At 36.6% G+C, this 16,681-nt stretch overlaps 1 protein-coding gene across 1 annotated transcript in view; it reads left to right on the top strand.

Moving 5' to 3' along the window:
- Window positions 1-16,681, top strand: part of ABCA13 (ATP binding cassette subfamily A member 13) — a 208,376-nt gene that overhangs the window by 120,398 nt on the left and 71,297 nt on the right. The window contains exons 37-41 of the mRNA XM_076330301.1: window positions 8,973-9,219; window positions 10,124-10,213; window positions 10,813-10,885; window positions 12,480-12,598; window positions 13,578-13,665. Coding sequence (XP_076186416.1) covers window positions 8,973-9,219; window positions 10,124-10,213; window positions 10,813-10,885; window positions 12,480-12,598; window positions 13,578-13,665 — 617 coding nt within the window. The remainder of the gene's footprint in view (window positions 1-8,972; window positions 9,220-10,123; window positions 10,214-10,812; window positions 10,886-12,479; window positions 12,599-13,577; window positions 13,666-16,681) is intronic.

Genomic DNA, 16,681 nt, shown 5'->3' with positions numbered 1-16,681 from the left:
ATAGGCTTCCATTTTGTAGCCACCATTCTGTGCCTGTTTTTCAACTGTTCCTTCTCTTGTCCCCTCCTCCACATGGCAATTCATTGAAGGTGCATCACTGCAGGGGAGATAGTACTACAATAAAAGCATGTCTATTTGGAAAACGATCTCCTGGAAATTGAAATTAGCATATTTGTTAATGTAAATTAATCATGCAGAAACTCAGAATCAGAGAATTAGGGCTCCCAAAATTACAGTAATTTTCCGTTTCAGGGCATGATAGGATTGTGTCCACCTGGCTGAATATTTGTCTTTTATTTGTTTCCAAAGAATATGCCCATCTCATCATGAAGAAGGTGCTCTGACCACAGCAGAGTTCACCACACAAAGCTAAAAAATACTTGGTGCTTAATTCCAACATCTTTTTCAGTATGGTTTAGGCTGGCAGCAGCCCCACCTAAAATGTAGAGAAGAGATATAAATCAAAGCAAAGCGGAAGAAAACATAGAAATGTAACAACAGAGATTGTAATAGGCACTGAAAGTCACAGCTGTAGAAAGAAACGAAACCTTATATTTATGAATTATGGGAACAGTGCATTCAGCAATGTGTCCTCCTCTTCTGTCAGGACGAGACTAGTTTAGATGGCCATTCATCAAATCAGCTTGGTTGTCAGTGTAACAACTCTTTTTGGTTCCCTTTGGGGTCTGTAGGGTAATGGATAGGAAGGCAGCACCATTGTTTCCCATTTCGTTATGCTTGTGCACTATTTGTGTGCTTCTGACTAGAGAAGGGAAGAAAACCAACTATTTTGTACTAGAAAATTAATTCCCTCCATTGAAAGTTATGACAGTACTTTTATAACCAGAGTAGGTGCTTGTACCATTCACTAAAAATGTTACATTCTAAAATGAATATATACTCAGTCGAGTTTCTGTTATGGCTACATGCCTACACATTTGCATACTAGTAAAAACAACAAGTGGTGTTTTGACATCAGCTAACACTTCAGCATCAACTTGGGTGTTGTTTTTTTCCTAACTGTTGTGGTGGTTATTATTGTTTATTATACTAGCAGTGGTACCCTTCCGATTCTCTCCCCCATCCCACTGCGGGGGGGGAGTGAGCGTCTGTGTGGTGCTTAGTTGCCGGCTGGGGTTAAACCACGACACCAATCTAAAGTCAAGCCCTGTTGCTCCAAACACCCTATGGACTAATAGTAAGGATAAAAAGAATAGATTCTCACTACCTTTGACAGCTTGCAGTCTAGTTTTAAGGATGCAATAAGTAGATAAAACAGCCAAATAGGTTTGGGAAGGTAAGATTATAAATCAGGTCCATAAATTGAAAGCAGAGATCTCAGTTCACTGACTTTCCAACTGCCATATTTACTTGCTAAATGCCATTTGGACTCTTTTGTTTCCCCAAATTTACCCTTAAAATAGAGAGTGGTTGTGATGCATATCTGTTCTAAAATTCTTATCTATTACCACACATGAGGTGCTGTTGCATGGTGTGGCATTTATACTTCTAGAGGATTTTCTGTTATTTTGACATGAGTGATGAGAAAGCTTAATGGATTTTTCCAGTGATATGAGACTGGGTATCCTTGCATTAAATAGAAGGTTAAAATGGTCAGGAAATGCTATGTGTATTTCAGTATTAGTTATATGTGAATTCAAGAGGCTGGTTTACCTTCTTTGTATCTTGTACGGGCATTACAGATACTTAAATTAATACTTCATATGATAGAATTATAATGTCTACTATAAATAGTCATGGATTACTGTGAAGATGTAAAGGAAGGGAAAATTTGGATATAATTTTTTAGTTTTTATCTAATTTGTATAATTGCTAAGAAATATTTGGCTTGCATTCAGTGGCGCTCACCTATTTGTCTGTATAATACAGGTAATAGTATGTTCTAACTTTGAAAAAAATGCAAGTTCTTGAAATTAAAGGACGATATTCGTAATGTGGGTGAGGCTATGGTATGTCTGGAAAGAATGAGCAAACACTTTGAGTTGGATTCTTTCTTACACTAAAAATCTCCTGTTCTGACTATTTTGTAGATCTTTGCAGCAGCATACTCTGATGCTGGACTGCTGTAGGGTGAGGTAGATTCAGATGGACTCTGTTCAAGTTCATTTAGTAATCTGTACAAAAGTTGAAGAGGTTGGGGGGCAGGAATCAATCTTTTTGGGGTAGTCATTTGCTGCAGAGATGTCTGCAGTGTTGGAGCTGTGATTCCACATTTTCATCTCTAACTGCTTAGCCCTTGTCAGCAAAGGCAATATATCCATTTAATGAGCTGTTGAGAATCTAGATAACGTATTCTATTCAGTTCATTATTTTGATAACTATAATGTATTCTATTCAGTTGGGTTATTCAGTACCCAAAAATTAGTCCTGGTTTTAATTATTTCTCAGTTTGCTAGTTAGCCATCCCAAAGCTACCCAGTGGAAGGTAGGATTAAGGTGCATCAGTGTGCAAGAGGAGTGGAGTATTTTAGATTGGTGCTTAAAGTGTTTGTGTCAGTCATTTTCATGTGAAACTGTGACTGGAAAATTCCTCATTTTAACTGTTCCTCCTCTCCCAACAAAAAAAAGACTGCAGCTCATTTATTTATTAACAAATTGACATGTGTTTTGTGTTGCACTATACATTTTTCAGATTATGTCGTAGTGCTTTGTGAAAAACTAAAATAAAAGAATGGAAGGAAGGGGACAAAAACCTGCTATACCTCTGTCTTGTTTCTTTCCTTTTGTCTGGTGGATGCTAGCAATGTATTTTCCATTGCCATTTAATTATGTGCCTTATGTGAGTCTGTACAATGTGTTTATGACCTGCAACAAACCTGAATGAAAATCCTGGATGCAAACAGTGATGTCCAGGATCAAATGTTGTTGCTTGGATGGACCTCTGTCACTGATTTGATAACAGTGCAGCAAGAAACAGTAAAGAAAATTATTTTATGGATGAAGGTTTATTGTCCTCTAACTCCTGCATGTTTTACACTTTTCCTTCTGCACAAGAGCACTTTACATGGCTATGTCTTTCATTTAGCCGGTAAAGGTCAGATGTGTCTCCTCTTCCACCAGTTGAGTGAGAGTACTGTAAAGTGTTCCTGCCTCTAAGAGATTTAGGTACTATGGTGCCCTACCAGTTCTTCAGTGTCTTACACATTATTGTAGGTAGATCACAGCTGCTTTACAAGTTTGTTGGTAGTTTTTCTAGGGACAGTTTTTTGGGTTGTGGGGTTTGGGTATTGGGATTTTTGGTGAGAGTATCCAGCACATTTTTCTGGTTGTGTTGGTTCTTTCTTGATTTTCCAATAGGAATCAGTTACATACTTCATGCTGTCCTTTCAGTGCTCTTCAGTGTGCTAAAATATTAAACATGTTGAATCTTGAACAATAAGAATGTCTTAGATAAAGGAAGGAAATCCTCTGATCAGTCAACTGTCTGGCTTGAGGAAAAGGGCTTGGGACATCTGAGTTGTAAAGGGGATTCTCCACAAGGTTAAGGATTGACAGACACCAATGCTTTGGCTTTAAAATATATTAATTTTACTGATGAACTCTACAGTTACCTAAATCTCTACTATTCTGTCTCAAAGATCTTCAGGCCCATGCACAATCCCATTCTGGAATCTAGGGCCCAGAATGTAAAGCTGAATTTTTAATTAAAAAATAATCATTTTCCCTTCAAAAAGTGTCACTTAATTGGATTAAGCAGTGTGTATGGGGGAGGGAGGAGGAACTGTAAGTTTTGCTGAAGCTTTGCTTTTCTGGACAGGAAATTCTTAAGATGTAAACAATTTGAATCAACTTTTTGGAAGAAATATTCATAATGCTTAAAGTAAAAAATACTCTGGGGGGAAATGGGAGGATTTATATCTAAAAATGCCAGCAGGGAATTTCTCTTGTGAAATTCCTCCCAAAATATAGATTTTTCTGACCAGCTCTGTATGGAGACAGCTCATGACCCTACTACATATAAGCAAGAATCAATCATAGTATAAAACACATAGAGGCATTCCCTTTATACCTCACACTGTCAAAGTGCCTTTTATTCAAATGCTCTGCATGAAAATGAGTCCTCAAAATCCTCCTGGAAACAAAATCAATATTATATTTTTTTTTATAATGAGTAAACAAATATATAAGAAGATAAAGGACATTTTTATACCTTCTAATGGAATGCTGTGCACAGATTGGTGGGCTAGCACTGACTCTACGCCAGTATGGCATTTGGTGAAATGCAGAAGGATGTCAGATCACTAGTTCAGCCTAGAACTACTTGTTGGCACAGAACTTCTGATAAGCTAACAAATATATACTGCTTCCAAATGCAACCAGTTTCATGTGAGCTAGCTCAACTGTTTTGCCAGGGTATTTCAGTTCCAGGATTATCTTCCCAAAATCTGGACCTCCTCTAAATGACTTGTCTAAATGCCAAAATGACAGAAGCAGAATTGAAAATGTCTACTCCTGGCTGTTAACATAGCCATTGCATAGCCCATTTTTCCTTATTTTATTGTGCCATGAAAAAAGCTTAGAGTTACATTATTTTCTAGAAGTGCAAAGAAGGGAAGAAAAAGACCATCCAATATCCAGTTAGAGATTCTTACAATATTTGGTTCTGCTCCTAATTCTAGAGTAGTCTATAGGTAAGGCTTTTCAAAATCTTGGTTCCCAAATTTTAGGACTTACGGTCTGTTTCCTTGCGCCTGATATTAACTATATGAATTGGAAAGAGGCAAAAATCTTTTCCATAATACAAAGGAGAGTCTGGATGAATCGCAAAGGACAACTTAATTGTGAACATAATTGCACTTCTTGCAGATAATTGCAATTGTAAGTCAAGCAAGACAGCTTCTAACAGTTGGGTCAGATTTTTAATTTTACAATCTAAATTATTAATGAGAATATTTCCATAAGCTTTCTGCATAAAAATTGACTTCATAACAGAAAGGTCAGCTGGTCTTGTCTTCTAGCCTTTATGATTATCAGTGGTAATCAGAAACTGTTTTCCCATAAATGTGTGCTTCTTTTTTGCCTCCTGACATACAAACCAAATGTAGGTGGTGAATTACTTACAAGCTTTATGAAGCAAGAATTAATTTTATAGCTTCTAGTTAAAAGAAAATTAAATTAGACTATGCATGTAGAATTAAGAAACATGAAGGGTTAAATGGCAAGTGTACACAGGAATAGAATTTAGCTTTTTTTTTTTTTTTTTTTTTGAGTGATTTAATACCTTGGGAATCTTGAAAGCAATATTGAGTCAATTGTGGAAAGCCTGATGCAGGCTACTTTCCACAGTGTGGCTGCAGTCAGACAAAATGGTATGATGCATAAAGAAGGCAAGCAGATCAGTACAAGAATGCATAATGCTATTGTATAAGTCAGTAGTGTTTCCACATCTGATAGACAGCCGTGTTGAACACAATATCTCTTGAGACTGATACAGTGGTAATATAAGGGGACTTGAGGCAAGTGGTGAGGGTGGTTAGGACTATAAAGATTTTTATAAGTGGAGACTGAAAGGTTGAGATTATTTATGCAGAAGGTAGATTGGAAACTTCTATAACCTCTCTCCAAAAGGAAGATTTAAGAGCATATCCAGTACCATCAAATAGAGTAAATTCAAAACAGATAAACAAGTTTTTTGGTTTTTACCTGAAACACAAAGGAATGACAGAATTCAAGGTCACAAAGATTGAAATTTAAGATGATTCAGAAAGACATTTGACACCTTTCTCAATGAGCATTTTAAATAATAAACATATGGGTTTTTTGGAAAAGATAATTTTAAAAAGAAGAATTGCCTGAGGTAAACACATACTTTTAATATAATGGTTTATTGCATTATTTTGTGATGTATCTTGGCTGGCCAGCATTAGAAATGTTGAGTAAGAGTCAGAATATTGGACAAAATGGATAATCATTTTTATTCAGGATGACAGTTTCTCTTCCTATTGCAATCTGAATTAATATGTTAACATTTCTCTCTGCTCCATTTGTCAAGAAAAAAGAATGAATGGCAGCTTTGATTTCCCTTTCTGCCCCCAGAAAGTAGCTGTCATAGTCCTCTTTCAGAGATTCAATGGGGCAAAATATTTTAAAGCGTCTTTAACTCACATTTCATGCTTATAATCTATGAACAGGTCCGGGACCATGGCAAATATCTCATTCTATGCTCCTTTCCTGGCATTTCACTACTTTGATAAATGAGAGATGGTATATTTTACAATTTCAGGGATGCTCAGCTGGAAACACTTACAGGAACTGTTTTATTCTAAAAACACTCATCCCTTGAAAATTGTTCTGTTTCCAGGTGTCTCAATTTCTGTATTGAGTCAACTATTGAAAGCCTTATCATAATAATTCAAAGAGCTTAATATATTCGTAAGGAGTTTGCTTTAAAAAAATTCTTCTTTTACTAAGATTTTCTTCTCCTACTAGTCCAATTTATAGAAAAAACAGGTTCCAAGCCCAAAATATAATCGCTTTTGATTAGGGCACTTGAATGCTGAACCAGGATCTGAATTTTGTAGCTACTTTTTCTCTCCACAGAGATTCAAAATCCTAAATCCCATTTGTGTTAGCTGTGGAATTAGCAAGATATGGCTGTGATTAGAACTGCTTAAAGACAGAATTTCTGTTCTATGGGATTTTCTGGGGAAAAAAGAATTATCATTCAGTTGTGGAATTAAAATAATAAATACTGGAAATTTTTTCCCCCAGAAATTAAACCAAAATTAATTACTTAGAGTTAATTGGAATCTGATAGAATCAGAGAATATTAAGGTTGGAAGAGTGGGTCAAGTGAGAGCAGGTTACTCAGTGCCTTGTCCAGTCTGGTTTTGAGTTTTAGTTATCACCCTCACAGTGAAATTTTTTTTCCTGATATATTAAGTCAGAATTTCCCATGTTCCAGCTGGTGTCTGTTGCTTTTTGTCCTTTCCCTGAGCAAAGACTTTGCTCCCTGGTGCCACTGGAGTCCCTGGGTACTGCTGGAGAGCTGCTCCTGCTGCCAGGAGGTTCTCCTCATCCCCAGTGCCTGACCCGCAGATGCCTCCAAACAGTGTGGATCCCCTCCAGGTGCAGGTGTGCATACGTGTGTGTGTTAACAAGGACTGTTAGCGTTTTCCTCATCATAGTCCCTGAGGGACAGCCCTAGTAACCAACTGCTCCTCAGTTGGACCCGGTACCGCTTCTCACAGCCCACAGTGTGGTGCCTGGCAGTCTGGCCAGTGGTCCTTGTAGTCCTCCTCACCCCATTTGCTCTAAGGACACTGTGGGAAGCCATGTCACAGGCTTTGTTAAGTCAAAGTAAACAGCATCCACTGCTCTTCCTTTATTGACCAAACCAGTCCTGTATTCATGGCAAGCTCTCAGGTGGCATGGTTCAACCTTACCAAGTCTGTGTTGTCTATTCCCAGTTGTTTCTTGTTTTTCATATCCTGGGTGTTGTTTTCTGGAGGATTTGGTCTGTAACCTTCCCAGGGACTGAGGATGATTAGCCTGCATTTACCTGGATCCTCCTTTTTGCTCTTCTTGCAGGTGGATGTGATGTTTATCTTTTTCCAAAAGTCTTAGCCTTGAGAAGTCCACACGAGGTATTTCATGTCACCAGGAAGCCCTATCTCACCTGATTTCCTCCTCTTGTGTAGGCCCAAACCCTAAAAGCCACAATCTCCCACAATGTGTTTACTCGATTATAACTTTTCATGGCAAAATACACATAATTTTTAATATAAGAAATCATAAGTTTATAAGTCACATTCCAGTTGTAGAGTACAGAATTTGAGCTGTTTTGCTCAATGGTCACTCTGTCAGAACTTCAACTTATTTTTCTAATTATTTTTTTCCCCCATTTGTCCCACAGCTCTCTCTTCTGGGATTAAAGTTCTAGTAAACCAGAAAAAAACTATGCTAAGTGAAGGACAATTAATTTGAGGTTACTTGAAAGCTCCCATACAAGTAGTTGTTAAAAGGTACCATGGAAATGCTGCTTAGAGTGGCCTCGATATATTGAAGGGAAGATAGTAAGAGACAAATCACAACGGATCATAAAATACAGTATGTCTTTGAGCACTACGATAAACAGGCTATTCAGTCTTGCTACAGTGTAAATACTTGTGGTAGTAAATCTACCAGACACGGCTATACTGTAAGGAAGAAAAGAGGCTGAGGTACGTTCAGTCTGGCAAGGCCAGAAGTAAGAGAAGCTGGTAATAGCCTGCACATATCTAGAAGGCATTAGGGTCTAAAATGGAGGCAAAGTGATTGGTGTGATTCACAAGTGTCTAACAAAGAACAATAAAATGAAATTAAGGGAGAGTCTATCAGGAAAATGTCTGATTGGTGAGATGTTAAAAAGCTGTGGACACACTCCCATGGGAATGTGAGGGACAGCCCATGAGCTGGGATTATGGAAACTGCATTGACTAACACATTAGAAAATTTTATCAGTCCCATATGAGCAGAGAAATGAAGGGAATGCTTTTATGAGAATCCACGTCTCTAGCATCTATGATGCTCTATTACATACTCTAAAGACGTCCCATTGAAATCCCTGTAGAAAAGTTGCCACTGATTTCAGTTAAGGTGGATCAAGACCTTAGTGCTAATACGGACCATGTTTGTCATAGTCATTTGTCTAGGACCAAAGGTGGCAATGCACAAGGAATGTTTGTACCAGTGCGAGGACCATGGGAAAATAGGTATTCAGTACTCCTTTAGCTGTGTACGGAAAGCTCTAGAGATAATGTGTTAGCTGAATATCTGTTTTCCTTTATAGGAAGAGTTAATTAGTTATACTGGGGGGGATTATACTATTCCATCCAGGAGACACTGTAGGTTTATGTAGTTTTGTTTTTTCTATGAAAAAGACTATTATGTTCTATATTTGAAAATGTAGTACATGAAAGTTTAATTTGATTTTCCTTGTTTGTCAAGAGGGTTTTTTTTCTCTCGCTCAGATATCTCACTTACAGGGGCCTCAAGTGTGCGTGGAGCCCGTCTTGTTCTTGCACAGATTGTTGCCCTTCTGATGAAGAGGTTTCTCCACACTAGGCGAGACTGGAGAGGAAGTCTGTCAAATGTGCTGCTGCCTGTCCTCTTTGTTGCACTGGCAATGGCCTTGTTTAGTGTGAAGCCGCTGGCTATTGATTATCCTTCTCTCAAGCTGACACCAAGACTTTATGACAATGCAGAATCCTTCTTTAGGTAAAGGGCTCATCCATCATCATCAATATCCAGGGTTCTGGGACCTTTACCCTTGAGTTCTCATATTTAGAGACTGTTTGCATTCTAGGAAGAATAATAGTTACTTTTTACAATAGCTGTTTATTTTTCACATTTAGTACAGTTTTATATGTTATTATGAGGGAGAGATAAAATTAGAAAAACATTGTGCAAAGGATTTTCTGGAGGAAAGGGCAAAGACTTTGGAGCAGTTTGAACTGGGCAATCTGTTTCAATACCAGTCATGGCCATTTATATGTAAATGCACAAGTGTATTTAAACAAGCCTTTGCATGCTTCATTTTAACTAATTGCTTAGGTCTGAAGCCATTTTCTCAAAATAATTCTCAGGTTTGAAAGTGTCACACAGTATTAACAAAGCCTGGTACCCTTCTCACTCAACCTCTAGTTTCTATATGCTCAGCTTTGAAACCAACTAGATTATTTATTTATTTTTAATGTACAGTATCTATAGATCAGCTCTGAACTACTCTATATTGAGTGCATGTCGCATACAGATCACTTTCTCTACTGGAAAAATATCCAGATATCTTCATAAACATAGCATGATGCTGTTTGAAAAACACTTAAACCATGTTAATTGTTAGGAATGCATATTTATAAAGAGAAAGATGGCCATGGGGAGACGTTGAGATTTGTTTAGCCATAATTGTATTGAATTTTCTTTACATGAAAGAGTAATTTGAAATGAGATCATTTTGCTGTTTTGGTATGTTTCCTATACATGGATTTTATAGTTCTTTAATTTCTTGGTAAATGTGTAGGATCTTGAGCCTGAAAGTTAATGGAACTAGACATATTAAGATTTTTTTTTCTTTTTTTTTCCCCTTACCTCCCCTCCCCCCCTGTGGCCCACTTTGAAACAGCACTGAAGATGATAACCTAGGAAACCTTTCTCAGATTCTACTGAGATATTTCTTTGATTGGGACCACACATGCATGCATTCAAAACAAGGGTAACTGCGAATAACATAACTACTTCCTTAATTGTAAATTGTAAATATTATAAATTCATTTTTTTTTTTCTGTGTAATGTGGACTATCTTAAGCTTTTCTTGCAGCGTGAGGTTAATGACAAATCTGTTCTGATGAAGGACTTGGAATCCAGGTAAAATACATAAGTAGGCTTCATTGTTAAAGGTCTGATCCAAAGTCCTTAAAAGTCAGTGACAGCTTTCTGATTAATTTCAGGAAGATTTTGATCAAGTCTGGCGTCCATATGAATGAAGGTTAGACAATAATTACAATATTTGTTAGGAAGCATTCCAGATTTCCAAATTTAGGAATGCAGAGTTGTGACCATGCTTTACTTATTACTGCAAACAGAAGGCATGCAGCTCATTTGCTGCTTTGCTTATATAAATATTTTTAGTGAATCCACTTCAATACAAATGAGTAAAATTGATATAGCTTTAGACACAGCTGCCACTGTGATATAATGCTAAGAATGTGTTCAAGATGCCAGATCTGCTCGTTACTCTGTGGATTTCTCCTGTTAAGTAATATACTCCTTTCATTTAATGGTTGTTCCTATTGTTATATTTATTCCCATTAGAAAAAATAATTCCTGTTGGCAGATGGAATCTACGTCACCCCAGGATTCATGCGGATGTGTGGCTGAACAAGAGGTATGTCATTTTATATTTACTTACGTATGTAAAATTTGTGTGTGTGCATATTACATCTAATACCTTGACTCTTCTTTTTGAAGGGCTAGAGAAAGGGGTGAGGAAATAAACCCTCAGAGCACTGGCTTTGTTATGATTGGAGATTTCCTTCTGTTTTATCTCATGTTTGGGCTGCGTGTTCTGAAGTCTTCAGGGAAAGAGCTTGCACAATTTTGATGTGTGTGTATATATATGTGTGTGCATGTGTATATATGTACTAGAAAAGGTTATAGATTGATCTGAAATAACAGGAATCAGAGATGGCTGAACTATTCTCAGCAGATGCAACTTTGCTTTAATTATGTTATAGGACTTTGCTTAGAAAAAAACTCATGTAAAACAAGGTTAAAACATAACACTTCCATAATATCTGGAAGACTACCTGCTTTCAAAATGGAAGGGCAGGTGATCCTAGCTGATAGAAACTACCAGGGAATCTACATGTGAATGAGATTTAATTGTTAGAGTTTGATTTTGATTTGGATTGTGTATTTGAAAACAAAACAGCCTTCGAGGAAAGAAAGAATTTTGAAAAAGATAATGAATTTTGACCTTCTTGACTAGTGAGTTTTCCTGCTGACTTGCTCTGAGGTTGAGTAATAAACAAGAATGTGAAACTGTGTCTGAAGTGACAAATATATTTCCCTGGATGGGACCATTCTATCAAATAAGTTCTCTCCTTCATAAAGATATGAATATTTAGAGTAAGAGTTGCATGTGCAATACAGCATTACAGTTTTGGGAGAAATGGAAGGAGGAAACTAATTTTTTACTTTGCTGGGCAAGGAATAAATTTGCCTCCAATACTAGTGAGATGTATACTTAAAATACGAGAAGCTTAAATAAAATGGGAATGGGAACTCACAAAGGGAGAGGCCCATTAACCATGAAAGCTCAAGGGAGAGAAGCCATTTGACAGTGGAGGCAGAGCCTGTATCTGTGAGCTATGAAAAACCAGAATCTCTGAGAGTGAGTTTTAATTTGTGTAGGGTTGAGATGTCAAGTAAGCATTAAAATTTTTCAGTTGATAAACATAATGTACTTTATAAGGCTTCCAAGATATCTGATCATAATATCTGTCTCCGTTTATTTGGTTGTGAGAATATCCCACTGAATCATTAGAAAACATCTTCCTTTATTCTTCTCTGCAGACCACCAATTAAATTTTTAGAAGCATATTGCATTAATTAGAATTTTGTTTTCATCTCATATTCACGTGGTGCGTTTCCTGTGTTTCTTCTCAGGCACAACAAGTGAATAGCAGTGTTGCCTTTTTCATTGTTGTAAACCTTTCTAAACCTATATACAAGTTTTGATGTTTTCAAAACAAAACTGACTGACAGGGTTGCAAAAGAAATCAAATGTGGTTCTAATATGTAAGTGGCACAAATAAAAAACTGTACATAATTTATTGAAAAGTTATCAAAGCTGAGAAAGGTAAATCCAGTTGAAAAGCAATGCTGTAAAATCTATGTAAAAATTCAAAAATATAGCTAAATGTAGTGCCACTGATTTTTAAGAGTGCTTTACTTATTTTATGTACACTGTTTTTCAGATGTGTCCAAGTTTCAATACCTCTGCTCCCTATGTGAAGAATAAGAAAGGACAGATTTTGTATAATCTTTCAGGGTTCCTTGTGGAAGAATATTTAGTGAGGCCTTCCAACAAAGCAAGGTAACCTTAAAATATCTAACCTTTGTTTATCCTTTGTGTATTAAAAACACAGTCCTTCCTGACCCAAAGCATAGACCTACGTCACTGAGAATATAAGGGGTAGTTGCCTTTATCTGTTAGTTGTTATCAAGGCATAGAGTTGGGGCAAGGTAACGTGGAACCCCCTCCATGGTCACTTTTCAGAGTTTCCTCCAGCAGTTGCATGATAATTGCCTCTAGGCATACCCTGGCTCTTCTTGCCACAGAGCGAGTTATTTCAGCATCTCAGAGAAAAAAAAAGTATATGCATATGCAAATCAGATGAACAATATAGTTTCCATTCCTCAGAGACTCAATCAAATAGAGGTGGATACGCTCCAATTAATCTTTTCTTTGAACTAAAAAGGCTGGTATCCCCCTAGCAAGACTTCATATTCTGTGATACCAGCCACAGAGGTTATAATCTGCTGTATTTTGAGGTTTACTTACGTGCCTCTACAGCTCAACCACTGTCTTTGACATAAGTACAAATACTCCACCAAGTATGATTTTATCAAGGAGAAGAAAGTGTTAGCCATTTATGCATTTTAAAAAAAAGTGTATCTGATTTGATAAAAATAGAGGTAAATATCTTAGGATGAAAGATTTGAGCTAGAATATGAGTGGAGCAGGAAGAAATCAAGCTGTTTAAGATGCTTCTGAAAGTCAGTAATACCTCACTTGCTCACAAACCCCCCTGTTGTTCAGGGATTTCAGCTTTCAGAAAGTAAAAATTCTTATCTGAGGGAATCCCTTTGCCAGAAAACAGCAATAATGTTCACCTGATTCAAGAATATATTGAGCTCCTCCTTTTTAACAGAGAAGGGGTTTGTGAGGGGTGAAGTTTTACTTTCAGTTGAAAAATAAAGCATTAATGTAGATAGTACCACTTTATCATTGCAAGAAAAGACTGCTAAGCTTAAGGTAGGTAACTTGTTATTACTTTATTTTCTATTACCAGATATGGTGGTTGGTCTTTTGGAGGGAGGAAAACATTTGAACTTCAAGATAAAAAATTGAATAACACCAAATCTAAGCCTCTGGCTAAGGTAAGGGTTGCATGTATGTGTGCACATTTGTATGCATGTGTTGCTTACTTATTCAGGCTCCAGAATTCACAGTACTTAGAAAATAATAAATCATTACATACAATCCTTGCATTTAGAAATTGGGAGAAAAACTCTCTGTCTATTACAGTCCACTTCTCTGTTCATAATTCTTGAAGTATTCTTCTGTGTTCTGAGAAGCAGTTTTAAATGAGTCAAATGATATGGCTTTTATTGTTTTTTCCTGTGAACTTATTTCAGAGTCTAACTGAGCTCACCTTTAAAACTTTTTTTTAGGTAGTCAGCCCAGATATTCCTTTTTTTTTTTTTTTCCCCTACAAAAAGTCAATGTCAGAATTGACAGAAGTTCATTGAACGTCTCAAAAATGAGTTATTATTGATGCTTTTTTCGTTTCTGCAAGGAATACTTTGCTACATTTTTCTCTTTCTCCTCCCTCCCCCCCCAAAAAAAAAAAAAGGAAAAAAAAAAGTAAAGATTTAGCTTCTAGGAGTAGCTACTTCTGTGTAACAAATATGCTACCTTGTGTTTATAATCCCCTTTTCAAATATGAGTAACTTCGCATTTTTATCCCAGAGTGTGCTGGGATACACAGAAGTGTGCCTTGCTGAAATCAGTCAGGTTGTGAAATCTGAATCTCTTCTTGACAGTAGATCGTACTGTCTGGCAATGCTACACAGAGCCAGTGTTTTCTGTCTGAAGCTACCTCTGAAGTCAGGAGAAGAAGGATTATTCTAAGCACAATTGAAATAATGAGCTTTTCCTTGAGGCCTTTTGGTATGCACTGGAAGGATACAGTATCTCCATACTGTGAAAACTTGGGATGGGACCTAGAAGCTGACAGGCAATTAGTGCAAGGGATTTTATTTTCCTTGGGAATGCTTTGAAAGGTTCTTTTAAGATCCATTCAAATGTAGACCAGTAATGAGTAGAGGAACAGCAGTCTTGGAGGAGTATTGAAGAATATCAGTGAGTGGTTTCTATTTTTATATTTGAGGCAAAACAGATTTGTTAAGAAGAAGCTGTGGACTTTCCAGATTCCAGATTAGAATATGAAAGAAAGATGCTTCTGCCTTTAAATTCTTTTATGGGAGTACAGAAACTAGATTTTATTTCCTTTTATAAAAGAAGAAGAGAAGGAACAGTGTAAATGAGCTCTATCCCAAAATCAATTTTGGGACAAAGTGTTAAAACCACCATGTGTTAAAACAACATACAAATATTCTCCAATCCAATATTATTTCATGTTTAGTGTTGCAAAATCACTGCCTGTTTGCAATGCCTTTTCCATGTAGTTTTGTTAAAAATGTCTCTATCATATATACACCCTACCTTATACATATTTTCATTTTCGCCATTTGTGATCTCCCTTCTACCCCCAGATTTCTTGTAGCTTTGAACTCCAGTTCAATCCTTCATTAGGAACTTGAAGTCCTAGAGGATTGCAATAAGATGTGTTTTTCTGACTGCTGTTTTTGTCCTATGTATCTTTAATCATTTTAGACTTGTTTTGGCATGCCTGCACTGTGTTTTTTGTCAGGATCCTTTAGTTTTAAATGTCTTTGGCATAGAGCTCCACCTGCCATCAGCACAGGGACAAATTATAGTTATACTGTTAGTGAGTAAGCTTCATATTTCAGACCCAAAGAAAATAGTGGAGTAGATTTATAAAGGGCACTGTGTTATCTAAAATACCTCCTGGAAGTGGCTTTCAACTGATGCAATGTCAAATTATTGCATTAACCTTTCAGTAATTAATGACCAGACTTTTACTTTGACCTTTCAAGCTTGTTCATGAGACAGTGAATGTACCATTTACATAGCCTTGTATGAAAAAAAATGAGAAATTTGCATTTGAAGAGACTTACTGTACGATTCATTTAATTTTGGAAAATTTCTAAATCTTATATGTTATTCTCCTCCACTCAAAAAGCCAACAATTTTTCCAGTTCAAATTAAAAATACCTCTTCAATACCTATTTTACTTTATCTAATCATACCATGCTGTATATACCGCATAAATGCTACATGCATGCACACAGAGAATGTGTATGTGTGCATGCACGAGAGAGAATGTATCTACCACATGACAAATATGGCTGATTAAAACCATCGATTATTGACTTTCATTGATGATCACTGCTATGTGGCAAAAGCACAACTCGTCCTCAATTTTTTTGTGTTTTCACGACTGTATATTCTTTGGATTCCTTTGATAACGTGGGCAAAAAGTATTCCATAATGATTTCATAGTTGCTGTTGTTTATAACATAATTAAATATAGGAAGAACATGTGGTAATTTTAATTAGTCCTGAAAGGCAGTTTGTACAGTTTATGTAGCATTCTGAAGTGTGCATTTTTCCAATCTCAAAGGTTGGGATTTGAGACTTTACCGTACAGTAATAGTATAAGTGTCCAGAAGTTGTTACATCTCTCCAGTCTAATACCCCTTCTCTCTGCCTCCCCATCATGAATCTGGTCCAGCAATGCTTAGGGATTTCTCTACCCCTCCTCACCCTTTTTTCTTGATAGGTTAGTGAAAATGTCAGTCTAGCATTATTCTGGAATATTAATGGCAGGTAAAAATGATATGGAATAATGGAAAACACATCTTTACAGAACTTATACCTAATGTAGTGAGGGGCCGTGTTTTTCCTTGGGAAGGAATTTTATCAACCGTGGATAGAAGATAAAGAAATGAAAATAAAAATGAATCATCTTAATCTATATATTTTTCCATTGCTCATCTCTTTTCTTCCCTCTGTAAATAATTACCTGTGTGGCACACAGGAAATATGAAAGATATTTCATTTGGAACTAATATTTTTCCTTTTTAATATTTTACCTTTGCAATCAGTTTAGAATAAGCACCAAGACTTTAGGAAAAAAACCTTAAATGTGTCTTCTGATGAAGTGAACAACCTCAAATATCTCTTTTGCCAGATTATAAACAATTAAATATCCAGCTTCAATTTGGTTATTTCCTGGTGGTTTGATTC

The sequence above is a fragment of the Aptenodytes patagonicus genome, chromosome 2, assembly GCF_965638725.1.
Source record: "Aptenodytes patagonicus chromosome 2, bAptPat1.pri.cur, whole genome shotgun sequence".
Classification (NCBI taxonomy): Eukaryota; Metazoa; Chordata; class Aves; order Sphenisciformes; family Spheniscidae; genus Aptenodytes; species Aptenodytes patagonicus.
This window is presented reverse-complemented; position numbering and strand designations above follow the sequence as displayed.